The sequence below is a fragment of the Balaenoptera borealis genome (genome assembly GCF_965194805.1).
Source record: "Balaenoptera borealis genome assembly, chromosome: 21".
NCBI lineage: Eukaryota > Metazoa > Chordata > Mammalia > Artiodactyla > Balaenopteridae > Balaenoptera > Balaenoptera borealis.
Window position 1 is genome coordinate 13,313,882 of NC_138880.1, and position 13,331 is coordinate 13,327,212.

General features: G+C 39.5%; 1 protein-coding gene across 4 annotated transcripts in view; it reads left to right on the plus strand.

Annotated features, from left to right (window-relative positions):
• Nucleotides 1–10,692: 10,692 nt before the first annotated feature.
• TEX15 (testis expressed 15, meiosis and synapsis associated) overlaps nucleotides 10,693–13,331 on the plus strand; it is an 84,681-nt gene continuing 82,042 nt past the window's right edge. For 2 of the 4 annotated variants that reach the window (XM_082374900.1, XM_082374904.1), the window contains exon 1: nucleotides 11,335–11,549. Coding sequence is in view for 1 of the 4 variants with exons in the window: in XM_082374899.1 (XP_082231025.1) it covers nucleotides 10,801–10,809 (9 nt within the window). In the remaining 3 variants the exon portion in view is untranslated. Of the gene's footprint in view, nucleotides 10,810–11,334; nucleotides 11,550–13,331 lie in introns of those variants that run through there. The other 2 variants (XM_082374899.1, XM_082374902.1) reach the window with 2 other exon arrangements.

The following is a 13,331-nucleotide window of genomic DNA, read 5'->3' on the forward strand; positions in this document are numbered from 1 at the left end:
AAAATACAAGTGACAAACTGGGAAAAATACATGTAGCATGGCAGAGATATAATTAATACACTCTGTATGTACAAATATTTTTCAAATCAATAAAAATCAACAAACACTTCAATAGAACAATAAATGGGGATCAAACTGAAAATTCACAGAAACAGAAACTAAGAAGTTATTACAAAGATGAAAAGATATTAAATTCGCTGACAAAGAAATACAAATCAAAAGAAAAAGAAAATATTTTGCATATATGAAGATAAGAATTTAAAGTCGACATTTTGCCTGGAGGTTGCATGGAAATGGGGAAGTTGACACTCCTGTTTACTGTTGATAGAAGTGTAAACTGGTGCAGATTTTATTTTGGAAAGTTGATTTTGAATATATGTTTTGAAATTTAAAACTTGTATATTAACTTGTTCAAGATGGTGGCCTAAGCGAATGTGTTTATCTCTCATACCTGCCAAAATCTCACTGAGGGGATAGAAAATACATAAAAGGAAGTTCCTTGCCCAATGAAGAACCTGTAAATAAGAAACCTGCTGTCCAAAATCGAGGTCTGATACACAGCTGAGCACCACTCTCCCCAGTGGTTTCTAGCAGGAACTCCAAGTTCATACTGAGTTGGAGTTGGGGAGTGCGTCATGGAATAGGATAATTAATTGTACTGTTTGTAGATAGAATACCTAGTGGAGACATTTGCATCCAAGTTAGATATGATGAGAAAAAAAAAAAATCTAAATAAAAGGGGAAGACTGCCAGCGAGATCACTGGAGTCCAAGAGAGAAGTTGAGTAGAACCCAGGGCAGCTTTGCAACCCCACAGCAGACACAAAGAAAAAAGAAAGCAGAGCAAGAGCAGGGGGTGAAATACACAATACCACTCTGATGCCACATTAGGTCTTTCTTACTGCAGCAAATAAGGGGCTTGAGCTTAGCTGGGCTTTTCCCACCTGGGCAATCTGCACTCACTCCAAAAGGAATACTGTCTGTCAGTACTTTCCTGCCCGCTATCCTATTTGGGGGAAGAGCTATGGTGGAACAGACCTTTAGGACTGTGGAGGTACCCTGGGGTACATGGGCCAGCTTGAATGCTGCACAACCAAGTCTGTCATTGAAAAATATGCATGAACAAGTTAGAGTCCCCAGATATTCAAAGCAAAACAAGAGCCTGAGAAAAGCTTTAAGATAAACAAAGCAGAGCAACCCATTCTAGAAGAAAGAGATATTTCGTGAATAGAAGAGACCATCTAAAAACTTCTAATTATTGTCCTCAGAGAGATTTAAAGACACAAAGAATCTGCAAAAGATACAAAATGCCATAAAAATTTTTTTAAAGGCAGTTGAGAAAGGAAAGAGTTCTTGGAGATTAAAAATTTTTATCACAAAGGCTTATTTGAGAATTATAAGAATGACTTGACATTAGAAAATGAATTCATAGTATACACTATTAATATATTAAAGGAAAAGAACTTATGTTTATCTCAATAGATGGGAACATTTGGAAAAAATTCAAAATTCCTTTCTCATTTAAAAATTTATTATTGAATTAAGAATACAAAGAGATATGGTAAAACCCTAGGTTTTGACATGAGAAAGTGTCCATGATACATTATTAAGTATGACTATAAAACTGAACATAAAGTGTGATCATGTAAATCAGGGTTTCCCAACATCAGCCATGTTGACATTTTGGGCTGGATAATTCTTTGCTGTAGGGGGCTGTCGTGTGCATTATAGGGTGTTTAACACCACCTCTGGCCCCAACACATCAAATGCCATTACCAATGTCACTTTTCTCCCAACCCAGCAGTGACAACCAAAAATGTCTGCAGACATTGCCAGATGTCCCCTGGAGGTCACAATCGCCTTGGATTGAGAACCACTAATATAGATGTAGGGATGAGTATGGCCCTATCTAGATCAAAGTCTTAACAATGATCTTCTCTGTGGTATGGGATTACAGATTTTGATCTCCTATTTAGTATTTGAACACATATATTCAAATACACACATATTTCATAGCAGTCATTACTACTGTCAGCAAAAGAAATTCCAAGCAGATAAAAGGATGAGGCAAACCAATTTGTGCCCGTTTCATAAGAACTGGTAGGAAATAAAATCTGAATGTGTTATTCTGGGTTTAAGGGTAGAATCCAAACTCTGAGAGAAACTGGACCTGGACAAATGGAACTGCTGTTCAGAAGAAGAACAGAAATAACTCCTGGGAAAACACACTCATGGCATTTTGCTAGGGACTTGTTCTCTGAAGAGCTTTGGTGTGAGATCTGCCTCCAAGTTCCACCTTTCACTTGGAGAATCTGTCTGAGAGCAGAGCTAGATGATGCCTGCTGAAGAGCCAACCAGAGAAGGATCCATCTCGGAGTTCATGTGTCACCTTCTCCTTAGACCTAGATTTATGTCTTGTCTCTTCCTTCTTAGGTATATGGCCTGATACATTTTTCAATAACTTATGGGTTAGACTAGGGATTGGAGAATCAATCAATAAAATATTTCTTGATGCCAAGTAAATGCTGAGTACCCTGGGTATCAAAAGTTATTCAACTAAGAGCACCAATACAAGTAGGTCTCTTTCCAAAAAATGAAAAACGACTATGGAAAAAGAAATACACATTTCTAAATAAATATAAAAAGAACCTCGTGCTAAAACTTTAATCTTTTGTATCACATTGTCATGATTTTGTAGGTGAACAAATGTCTCAGAATAAGAAATTTAACTTTTATGGCCTATTTTTTAAACTGATACAGTTCACATATCATAAAACTCACCGTTTTAACTGTACAGTTTGGTGGCTTTTAGTATAATCACTACGTTGTACACCAATACCTAATTCCAGAATATTTTTCATCACCCCCAGAAGAAACCCATATCCATTAACAGTCACTCACCGTCTCCCCTCTCCCTTCAGCCCCTGGCAACCACGAATCTGCTTTTGGTCTCTATGGATTTGCCTAGTCTAGACCTTTCATATACAGGGACTCATACAACATGTGACCTTTCTGTGTATGGCTTCTTTCACTTAGTATGATGTTTTGCAGGTTCATCCATGTTGTAGCAGGTATCAGAACTTCCCTTTTTTTAATGCCTGAATAATATTCCATAGTATGGATATACCTCATTCTGTTTATGCATTTATCAGTTAATGGATATTTGCATTGTTTTTACTTTCTAGCTATTTTGCATAATGCTGCTGTGAACATTCATGCACAAGGTTTTTAAAATAAATTTATTTATTTATTTATTTATTTATTTATTTTTGGCTGCATTGGGTCTTCGTTGCTGCGCGCGGTCTTCTCATTGCAGTGGCTTCTCTTGCTGCAGAACACAGGCTCCAGGCGCACGGGCTTCAGTAGTTGTGGCACGCAGTCTCGCGGGCTCTAGAGCGCAGGCTCAGTATTTGTGGCGCACAGGCTTAGCTGCTCTGCGGCATGTGGGATCTTCCCGGACTAGGGATTGAACCTGTGTCCCCTGCATTGGCAGGCGGATTCTTAACCACTGCGCCACCAGGGTAGTCCCTGGATTTTTTTTTTTCCAAATGTTTTCATGTAGGAGAGTTCTGCATTTCTAAAGAGGATCTCCTCTTTAGAAATTGAGCTTTTCAATGGAACATTAAGAATTGTGTAGGATGTGTGAGCCTTCCCCACAGACTGATTGGATCCTGCGTGTATTGACCCAGCCATGGGTTAGGGTGGGAGTGGGGGATTGGCCAGCACTGCTGTAATTACAGAGCCAGGGGTATACAATTTTTCAAGTTATGAATGCTGGTTTGCCCTTATGAACAGATTGCTCTGTACAGTATTGTGTGCACAGCTGCCCTCTATTGGAGAGAATGACAATTTGCCCAAGTTCATTGAAACGAATTAATTTCTCAAGTATTCATTTAGCATTTAACAAATATGACTATCTTGGGTTTTATGTTGAGCTTCAGGGATGCAGACATGGGGAAAACACAGTGCCTTCCCTCAAATAGCTCACAGAAAACTGACGGAGACTCGTAAGAAAATCAGTGATTGCAGTACAGGGTTAAGTGCTATAATAGAGGTAGGCACAGATGTTATGAGATTACAGACAAAATACTGTTTATAGTCTATTTTGTCTGTTTAAAGCCTAATCTGACATAATTGTCCAGAAATTCTGTAACTTTTACCTTGGAAGTGGGGGTGACAAACAAAAAATACAAGACACCCAGTTAAATTTGAATTTCAGGTAAATATTACATAGAACATATTTATACTGAAAAACTACTTGTTGTTTATCTGAAATTCAAATTTAACTGGGCATCCTGTATTTTTATTTGTTTATTGTTTGCTAAATCTGACCGCCTCCCCACCATGATTTGTCCGAGGACTCCAGGGACTTAAGGGGCCACTTTTGCTTTGGGAAGGCTATGTAGAGAAGGAAGTGATCAGCCCACTAGTGGACTGTCCTTTTCTGCAGCCGATGTGTCTGTCACTGCCAAAGCCACTCCTGTCACTCCACTGTACCACTGAAACAGCAGTTCCTGCATTACCTCTGCACCCTTGCTTATGTTTGTGATAGAGCCACTGATCATCTAGCTTCATGGAGAAGTCTTTTTCTCCAGTTTTCTGTTCCAAGCTTGTGCTCCTAAGGTTACACAGCCCCATTGTAACTCCAGGGTAATCACATACTGTCTGGAAGAGCTTCCACACTCAGGCCAGGCTGAGCATAGATGCTGGCCATTGTCACCACACTCTCTCTTCCTTTATACTGTGCTCATCCTTGGGGGTCCTTCAGGGAGCTATCCTTCCAGCATATCCTGGTGGGGACCATGTCAGTTCATCAGAGAAGTTTTATATTGACTCTAAAGTTAGTCAAGGCCTTCCACTCCTTGCTCTCTGGAAGCACGTTGGTTCTAGATTAAATGTGCACATTTTCTCCCCAAAGTCAAGATTTTCACACAAGAGGGTATTGGGAGATGCAGCCATTTTTTTTTTTTTTTTTTTAAATTTAAATTATTTATTTATTTATTTGTGGCTGTGTTGGGTCTTCGTTTCTGTGCGAGGGCTTTCTCTAGTTGTGGCAAGCAGAGGCCACTCTTCATCGCGGTGCTCGGGCCTCTCATTATCACTGCCTCTCTTGTTGCGGAGCACAGGCTCCAGAGGCGCAGGCTCAGTAATTGTGGCTCACAGGCCTAGTTGCTCCGCGGCACGTGGGATCTTCCCAGACCAGGGCTCGAACCCGTGTCCCCTGCATTGGCAGGCAGATTCTCAACCACTGCGCCACCAGGGAAGCCCCAGCCATTTTTAAGTCATGGAAAATTTACCACTACACTCTTCCCCTAGGGAACTGGGTGCATATTTGTCTTGCAAATACAGAACTACTCAAGTGCTTCTTTCTAGGTCATTTACTATATGGAGAAGATGCTGGAAACTTTTACATGGTAGCTTTCTTGCCAGGAAATTAATAATTAATCGTTCAAGAGAAAATATCATTTCTTTGGATTAAAGTCCACAGCATTTGTTGAGTAGCTCTTTCAAATGCCCAGTACTGCCCTGAAACTACAGTAATTAGCTTACAAAATGTCAAAGACCAGAACTTATGAAGGTTCATTGTTAGGTACTTAAACCTTTGACAAATAAACTACCTCTACTTTTGGAATTTGGTAAGAAAATTACTTGCTCTTTTCAAATTTCCACTCAGTGTGGTACAGTGGAAAGGAGGTGGGTTTTAAGAGCCAAAGATCTTAGATTTGAACTCTTGCTCTATCGCTTATTAGCTGTATGTGCTTAGGAAATTCTTTCATCTGAGCCTCAGATTCTCCAACTGTAAAATGAAATTAATGTCATTTTTCAGGATTGTTGTGAGGATTACCTGAGAATATATGTAAAGGGCACAGTGTCTGGTAACATATACAAAGCATAGTGTCTCTCCAAAAATATTTACTGAAGTCCTTAAGGACTAGAAAATATTCAACAGAAAATCAACTTGATCCAACCATTTGAAAGTGTCATAAGTTAGTTTAATCTTGTCTCAGTGGTGGAGAAAGAGAGAGTGAGAGGAGAGAACAGACAAATATGTCTTGATGCAAAGATGTTTTGGGTTAAAACCCAGTTACACAAACAAACTAACCATGAAATCTATCTGGAAAGTGGCGCTGTCTTTCTCTCTAGAAAGACACTGATTCTTTCAATAACCCATTCCTCTTCAATCTCATTTCACATGGAGTACAACGAGTGGGGAATAAGTGATTTCTTAATAGGAAGAAAACAATATTATTTACTTACAAATATTTAATAAAGTAATAGCTGTGTGGGCAACTAACATTAATATCTGTGACCTCAGTTTCCAGAAGCTCTAAAGTCCTTGCCAACTCTAAAACATGCTACTTTGCATGCCTGGGTTGTAGATTACACTTAAAATTCACCATTACCTTGGTAAAATCCTGCTCTTATTGCTAACCCTACAGCCTTTTGATTAAAAAAAAAAAAATGCATGCACATTTGTGACACCTGGTGGCTCGCCACATCTAGAAAAGGAATCAGAGTTAACTCTAGAAATTATGAGTTAACAATGTTTGAGGAGTTCCCAGTCAGAGCAGATTTCAATCAGCATACCATTTCAAGAAATAAAGAAGGTTGTTGACTCAAAGGAGGACAAGTCAGGCTGGAAGAAAATATGAAATTCTCACCTATATCCAGTGAAATTCAAGTAGAAAAAAATTCAGCAGGATATTTACTGCTTTGGAAACTCACCTCACACTGGGTCATGGAAAAGAATTCTGTTGGTGTCTGGGCCAGGAGTCTCTCTGTTCATTAAGAAACAGCAGAAAGCTAATAAACTGACCCCAAGAGTTACGTGGAAAAATAACCCCCAAATTGTGTTGATATCATTGTTTCCTTTGCATGTAAACATCTTTCAAAAACAAGAGATTTAGAATTAAGTATAAAAATGTTTAAGAGAGTTTTGGCATTTTCATATGTCTAACTGATTAGTTTTAGGAATGTACTTGAAATTGTATAACTAAATAATCTGTGTAGACTATAATCTTAAGCTTAACTCTTAAGCTTAGTGTTGGAATACTTAAAAAATCTTAAGAATAGCCTTACAAATCTTATTATTTGGTTTATAAATGTAGTAAATTATAAAAATTACTTTAAAGGGCATTTGTTAAACATTTAGTCCTATTTATAAACTTAGATAATTGAACTTATTCTTTGACTTGCACTTATAAATTTAAGGTATTCAATATTTTTCCTATGTATTAGTTGTGTGACAAACTTTCCCAAGTATTAAATAATTTTTATAATGCTAAAAATTTAAACATAGGATGAGATTATAAATCAATAGACTGTGGTAAAAAGGAAGCAGGTAGAAATAGAAATTGAATTAGTTGCCAAGTGGAAGAAATGCCAGAGTTTTCATTTGTGACAATTAGAACGAGCAAGTTCTATTATTATTTAGTTAACAAAAGTATCTGTACCTGCCAAAACACTAGAGGAGAACAAAAGAAAATGTAATCCATGTATCAAAAGATATAAAACAAACAAAAAACCCAACAAAAATGCATGAAAAATAGCATTAAAAAAAGATGACTGTCAGTTATACCTACAAAGGTTTTGCATCCCTTTTTAAAAAGAAATTAACAAGGAATAAAATTTAATTACACACTGTTTATTAAAAATAGGTAAACCAAATAACACAGAAAAGTAAAAGAAATAAGATGCAAATGTTAACAGTAAAAAGGAATAGCAATAATAATACCAGTTAAAGCAGAATTTAAGGAGGAAAGAAACATTAAATGTGATAAAGAGACTCATTTTGAGAAAAGATCCAATATACATGAAAATACAATCTTCATAAAGCTTTATGTACTAAATAACATGAAGAAAAGTGGCCATAAATTCAAGGAGATACTGATAGAAGCACATTTCTCTGAGTGCACATTTCTCTGATTTCTTGGAAAAATCAAAAGGCAAAAACATTAAGTTGGAAAAAAAGAATTGAATGTTCTAAATAATGATTTATAAGGTATGTGTATGCTAAACTTTGTACACTACAGAAAACAGCAATGGGAACTTTATAAATATTAACATATTTTAGGCTACATAAAAAACCCCAATAAATTCCTCAAAGTTGTACAGATCATATTTTCTGACTGTGTTGTTATTAAACTGGGAAATAAGAACAGAAAAAACAACTTTTAAATCACTTGGAAATTTAAAAGGCTTCCAAAATAACTCTTGACATAAAAAGAAAATTTAAAATTTAAACGCAAATTATTTAGAAAATAACAATAATGAAAATACTATACATAAAAATTCATAGGATGAAGCCAATGTATGACCTCAGAGGCTGACTCACAGTCTTTTTTTTTTTTTTTTAATAAATTTGTTCATTTATTTTTGGCTGCCTTGGGTCTTCGTTGCTGCGCGCGGGCTTTCTCTAGTTGCGGCGAGCGGGGGCTACTCTTTGTTGTGGTGCGCGGGCACCTCATTGTGGTGGCTTCTCTTATTATGGGGCACGGGCTATAGGTGCGTGGGCTTCAGTAGTTGTGGTGCGTGGGCTCAGTAGTTGTGGCTCACGGGCTCTAGAGCGCAGGTTCAGTAGTTGTGGTGCAAGGGCTTAGTTGTTCCGTGGCATGTGGGATCTTCCTGAATCAGGGCTCAAACCCATGTCCCCTGCATTAGCAGGTGGACTCTTAACCACTGCGCCACCAGGGAAGTCCTCAGACTCACAGTCTTAAAAACATTTTCTTAATATGAAAAATAAGATGAAAATAAACTAACCAAACCAAGAAGATAATAGAAAATAAATAAATCTAAGAAAATGATAGGGAATAAAACAAAAATTAATTTTTAGGTAATAAAAAATAAATGGTAGATTATTTTTTCTTCAGAACTTGAAATTCTTTAGATTTCAAAAAGGAAACAAAGATGGGAATTGAGGGACTAGAAACTAAAGTCATAGGACTGATATAGTTATATAGTGCTGTTCACAAGATAATTCTTTTTTCAGTTTTATTGTAGCACTCTATCTTCGTCCTTTCTATTCACTATTAAAAATAATATCTATTTTTCCCCTACTGATTACATATGTTCATTGTATGAAATTTTGAGGTTAGAGAAATGCGTAATGAAGAAAATAATCACCTATAGTTCTGCAACACACTGACTTCCATGGAAATCACTTTTTTGCTTTTCTGTATATTTTATGTAAGTATGCATCCCTAAATGTGTGTTTAGTTTTACCCATTTTGAACAGTATATAAATGGAAATTCACAATATATATTCTTTTCTAACTTCTTTCCCTTAACGTGGAATTCATCTATGTTGCTGCATGTAAATGTAGTTTATTCTGTTTTCATTGCTGTTAAATATACCAGTAGATGAATATACCACAATTTTTGTTGATGGATATTTGGGTTGTTTCCAGTACTATTATGAATGTATGGCTAATATGGCTAATTATGAATAGTGTTGGTATGAAATTCTTATACATGTCCCTTGGGTGTAAAGTCCTAGGAGTACAGTTGCTGAGTACCCTAATTCTTAAGTTTAAGAGGAGGGATAGGGTCAATGAAGGAGAAAATGAGAAATAGATTAATTTTGAACTTTTGTTTATTGACAAAATAGATTAAGAGGAATAATAAAATTTTATTTCACATGGAATAAAACCGGAGCTTAAAATAATTTTTAGAAATACCATTTTACAGGCACATAAACATAAAGCTGTTCTTACCATTTTAGGGGAAGTCACGTATCTGGGAATCTGATGAAGTTACAGAATCTTTTCCCACAAAATTGCACTTAATCATTTCCATTTTCATATAGTTTTTGTGTGTTCACATATTCCTGAAGCTCCTCTTTCAAGTTAAAACAAACATACAAACAAAAACGCTGCTGTAAACTGAATTTTTTAAATTATCTCATGATATGCTACATTCAAGATGTAAAACACATTTCAAATGTGCCTTATGATAAGTGATTACTGGGAAATGGGATGGTGCATCGTTTGGGTTCCCTCTTCCAAAGTCTTCACCCATGAATAGCGAAGGACGCTTCAGGCCTGCGACTGTGAAATTAAATGTAAGTGACTGGACTGGAGTAGCTGGATTCTATGATCTACACAGCCCTTGAATCTGGCTGTAATAGGCCATGCTATAATTAATGCAAGGAGTCTTTAAAATCTTGTCATTTTAGTTCCCCCAAACTTGGTGTGAAGTGTTTGCTACCTCCAAGCTCAAGCCTTCCAGCTAAGGCAGTTGGCCTTTAGCTGTAGAACATATATAGTTCTTCGAAAACTTTTTGAATTACGAAGTCATCAAAAAATGTACCAGAATGGCCCCTTCATTTAAGTATTGCGGATGCCTGGAAGCTTACTTAAGCAACGTCCACTCTATTCAGTTTTATGGAAGGGAACCCAGGCCTTCATCAGAGTCGAAAGGATGTCAGTAGCAGGTACAGACCGTTCCTTTAGTCATCCGACAAACGTTTATCTAAGGCCTCCTATGTGCAAATAGAGTACGCGCTAAACACCCATTTCACGTTGGGACACCAAACAGTGTGAGGAGTCCTTCCGCCTCCCCCTCCCCCCCGCTCCCCCTCCCCCCCGCTCCCCCTCCCCCTCTCGGGTTTCCCCCTACAGGGCCTCCGGCTCCGCCCACTGCGCAGGCGCAGATGTGTCCTCTTGCGGGAACAGAAGCCTCCGCGTGCGCACACGTGCCTGAGGAACGCCCTTCGTTCCTGAAGTTTCCTCGGGTGCCGGAGAAAGAAGTTCGGTTTCGTCTTGAAAATTTAGATTCTGAGGAACTGGCCGGGCAAAGAAGGATGCTCAAGGTTTGTGGGGAATGTGGCGGATGCGGCGAGGCGATTTAGAAGTTAGCAAGGTTCCAGGTTGAATTGAAGAGAGAATGTTAATAATCATGAAATTCAGGATTTGCACCCAAAGGTGCGGCCTCCGAGGGGCGTGGACGCCCCGACACTGAAAGTGAAATTTTAGCTTCTCTCGTATGAGGTAGTTCGCGCGCTCGCGCTCCCTCTGCTGGGTTCCAAGAGCCACTGAGGTAGCCCGACGCCTGGGTTAGCAGCTAGGGACGTTGAGGCAGCGGGAGGGGAAAGCCCGACAGCTTGGCCGTGGCCTCGCCCCCGCCCCCTGGATCCTCGGTTCCCAGTCGTCCAAAGGCGGAAGGGAGCGCTTGGAATCCTCGGTGCCTCCGCGCGGAGCCTGGTGTGTCCAACGTTCTACTCAATTAGTTCCGGGCTGCGGACACTCGGGCGCAGCTTCCCGGGGGCGGGGGAGGGGGGAGGGCTCCTGTGCGTGGTTTCGCCGGGGACCGCCCACCCGGGGGCCGCAACGTCGGGCTCAGGCGCGACACGCGGCCCCGGGAGCGCGGAGACTGGAAGGCCGCCCAGGTGACGGCTGGTTTCGCGGCGCCGCGAGGCGCTGAGCCGCCCGGGCCTCCTCGGCCGTCCGCGCGCCGCGTCGCCAGTGAGCAGAGCCCGCGCTCGGACGATGCCCGGCGTCGCTGGCCGCCCGCTGTTTCGCTGCAGGAGCGGATGGTCGTGGGGGCGCTCGGGTAGGTGAGGGCGGTTCGGGAGCGGGGCGCGGAGGGCGTTGGGGCTCCGGCAAGGGGTGAGCAGCCCCGACGTGCGGGCGGACCTAACGCGCCCGGGGCGCTTTGGCCGTTGTAAGGGCTGAATGGAGGGTTTCCGAGGCTGCTTCGCCTCGGTAGCTCTTGACTCCTGGATTCAGCTCTTTGAACATCCTGAAACTTGTGGATTCCACGGTAGTGTGCGTGCACAAAACGTCTCCTGACTGCCAGGTAGCTTAGTATGAGCCACTTCCTAAGCCCAGCCCTACTCAGATCTTTTAAGGCCGTTTCCATCCTTTCCATGCTTGGGGTTGAACTTACTCCGCTTATTTGGAATGCTCGGTTTGGGGGTACCCGGCCGCCGTGGTGGCCGTGTGGAAAAAACCGTTTAGTAATGTTACAGAAAACGGAAAGGCTGAGGTTACTGGTAACTGTAAGGCTTTAAAAGATACCACAGTTCCCTTCCACTTTTAAAAATTGGGGATTCCGCGTGCATCGTGAAGCGTCCCAACTCTGTGAGTGCATTATTTGCTTTTGGGGCTGACAGATGAATATGGGACTGTTTGAAAGGACAAAGTCGACGTGGCACAAAATTATAATTTAAGTGTTTGAATTCCGTCTTTGACAGTGTGTTAAGCGTGTTTGTGCAGAGGGACTAGAAATAGTACAGGCTTTAAGTGTCCTTGAGTTCACATTTAGAAAATGGTTAATTTTATTTATGAGATACTCTAAACAGGTTTTAGACTTCATTCAAAAGACATTGTTGATTGGAAAGGAGGGTACGTTTTAAGATTTGAGGCCCAAGGGGATCGGAGGAGTGAAATCAGTATGTAGAGACATTTTCAATACTGTGTCATTGCTCACTCTTTTAAAAGCTTCTAATTAAAACAAAAACAACTCTACTTTTTTGCTCAGATACTTAGAAATCCGAACCTTACCCAATCATAAAGATGTCAAAATTTGGAAAGAATGGCGAAGTGTCTTGAATACCCATGCACATTTTCTTTTTAAAAACGTATTGAAGAATTCATATGACTAGGGAAAAATAGGAATTATCCATAGAGGTCAGTTGTTGAACAATAGGAAAAATAGCGTAACTTTCATTTACGTTTTCTGCAATTTTAACTCTAGTGGCTAGTGATAATTTCAATTTTAGTGTATTTTTCAGCCGTTTTTTATTTTTATAGTTTAATATGTTAAAAATGTTTTTACTATTTCGCAGTATATACGTATGGAATCATAATGTTGTACACCTGAAAATGATATGTTATGTCAATTATAGCTCAGTATATGTCAATTATATATAAAAATTCCAGAACCAGTAGTGTATAATTATCGTACTTTTATTAATGAAATATTATTATTGTACTTTTACTCAAGAGCAAGTTACCTGAGGATCACTTTTTCTCTCAGTACACCAACTAGTATACAGGGGCACTTGTAAATTATAATGTTGTTTTATTATGCTGAAGGATATACTGTACCTGGGTTGCAGAATTTTTAATTTAGGGGAAACAGTCACCATTTTCACAGTACTTGAAGATTAATTTTAGAAAACTGGCAATTACGATTTTTGGTAAACGTATTACTTTGGTTTGCTTTTGCTGTGTTCCTGTTTCCTTTCTCATTTATTTAAAAACATCTGTGCTTTCATGAAGGATGATTTGGGGGTTTGAAGTGCCTGCATGGTTTTCTGTCAGATCAGAAACTGTGACTGTGTTGCACAGTTGGAATTGGTTTTCCTCTAAGTCTTATCGTTTTTTCAGT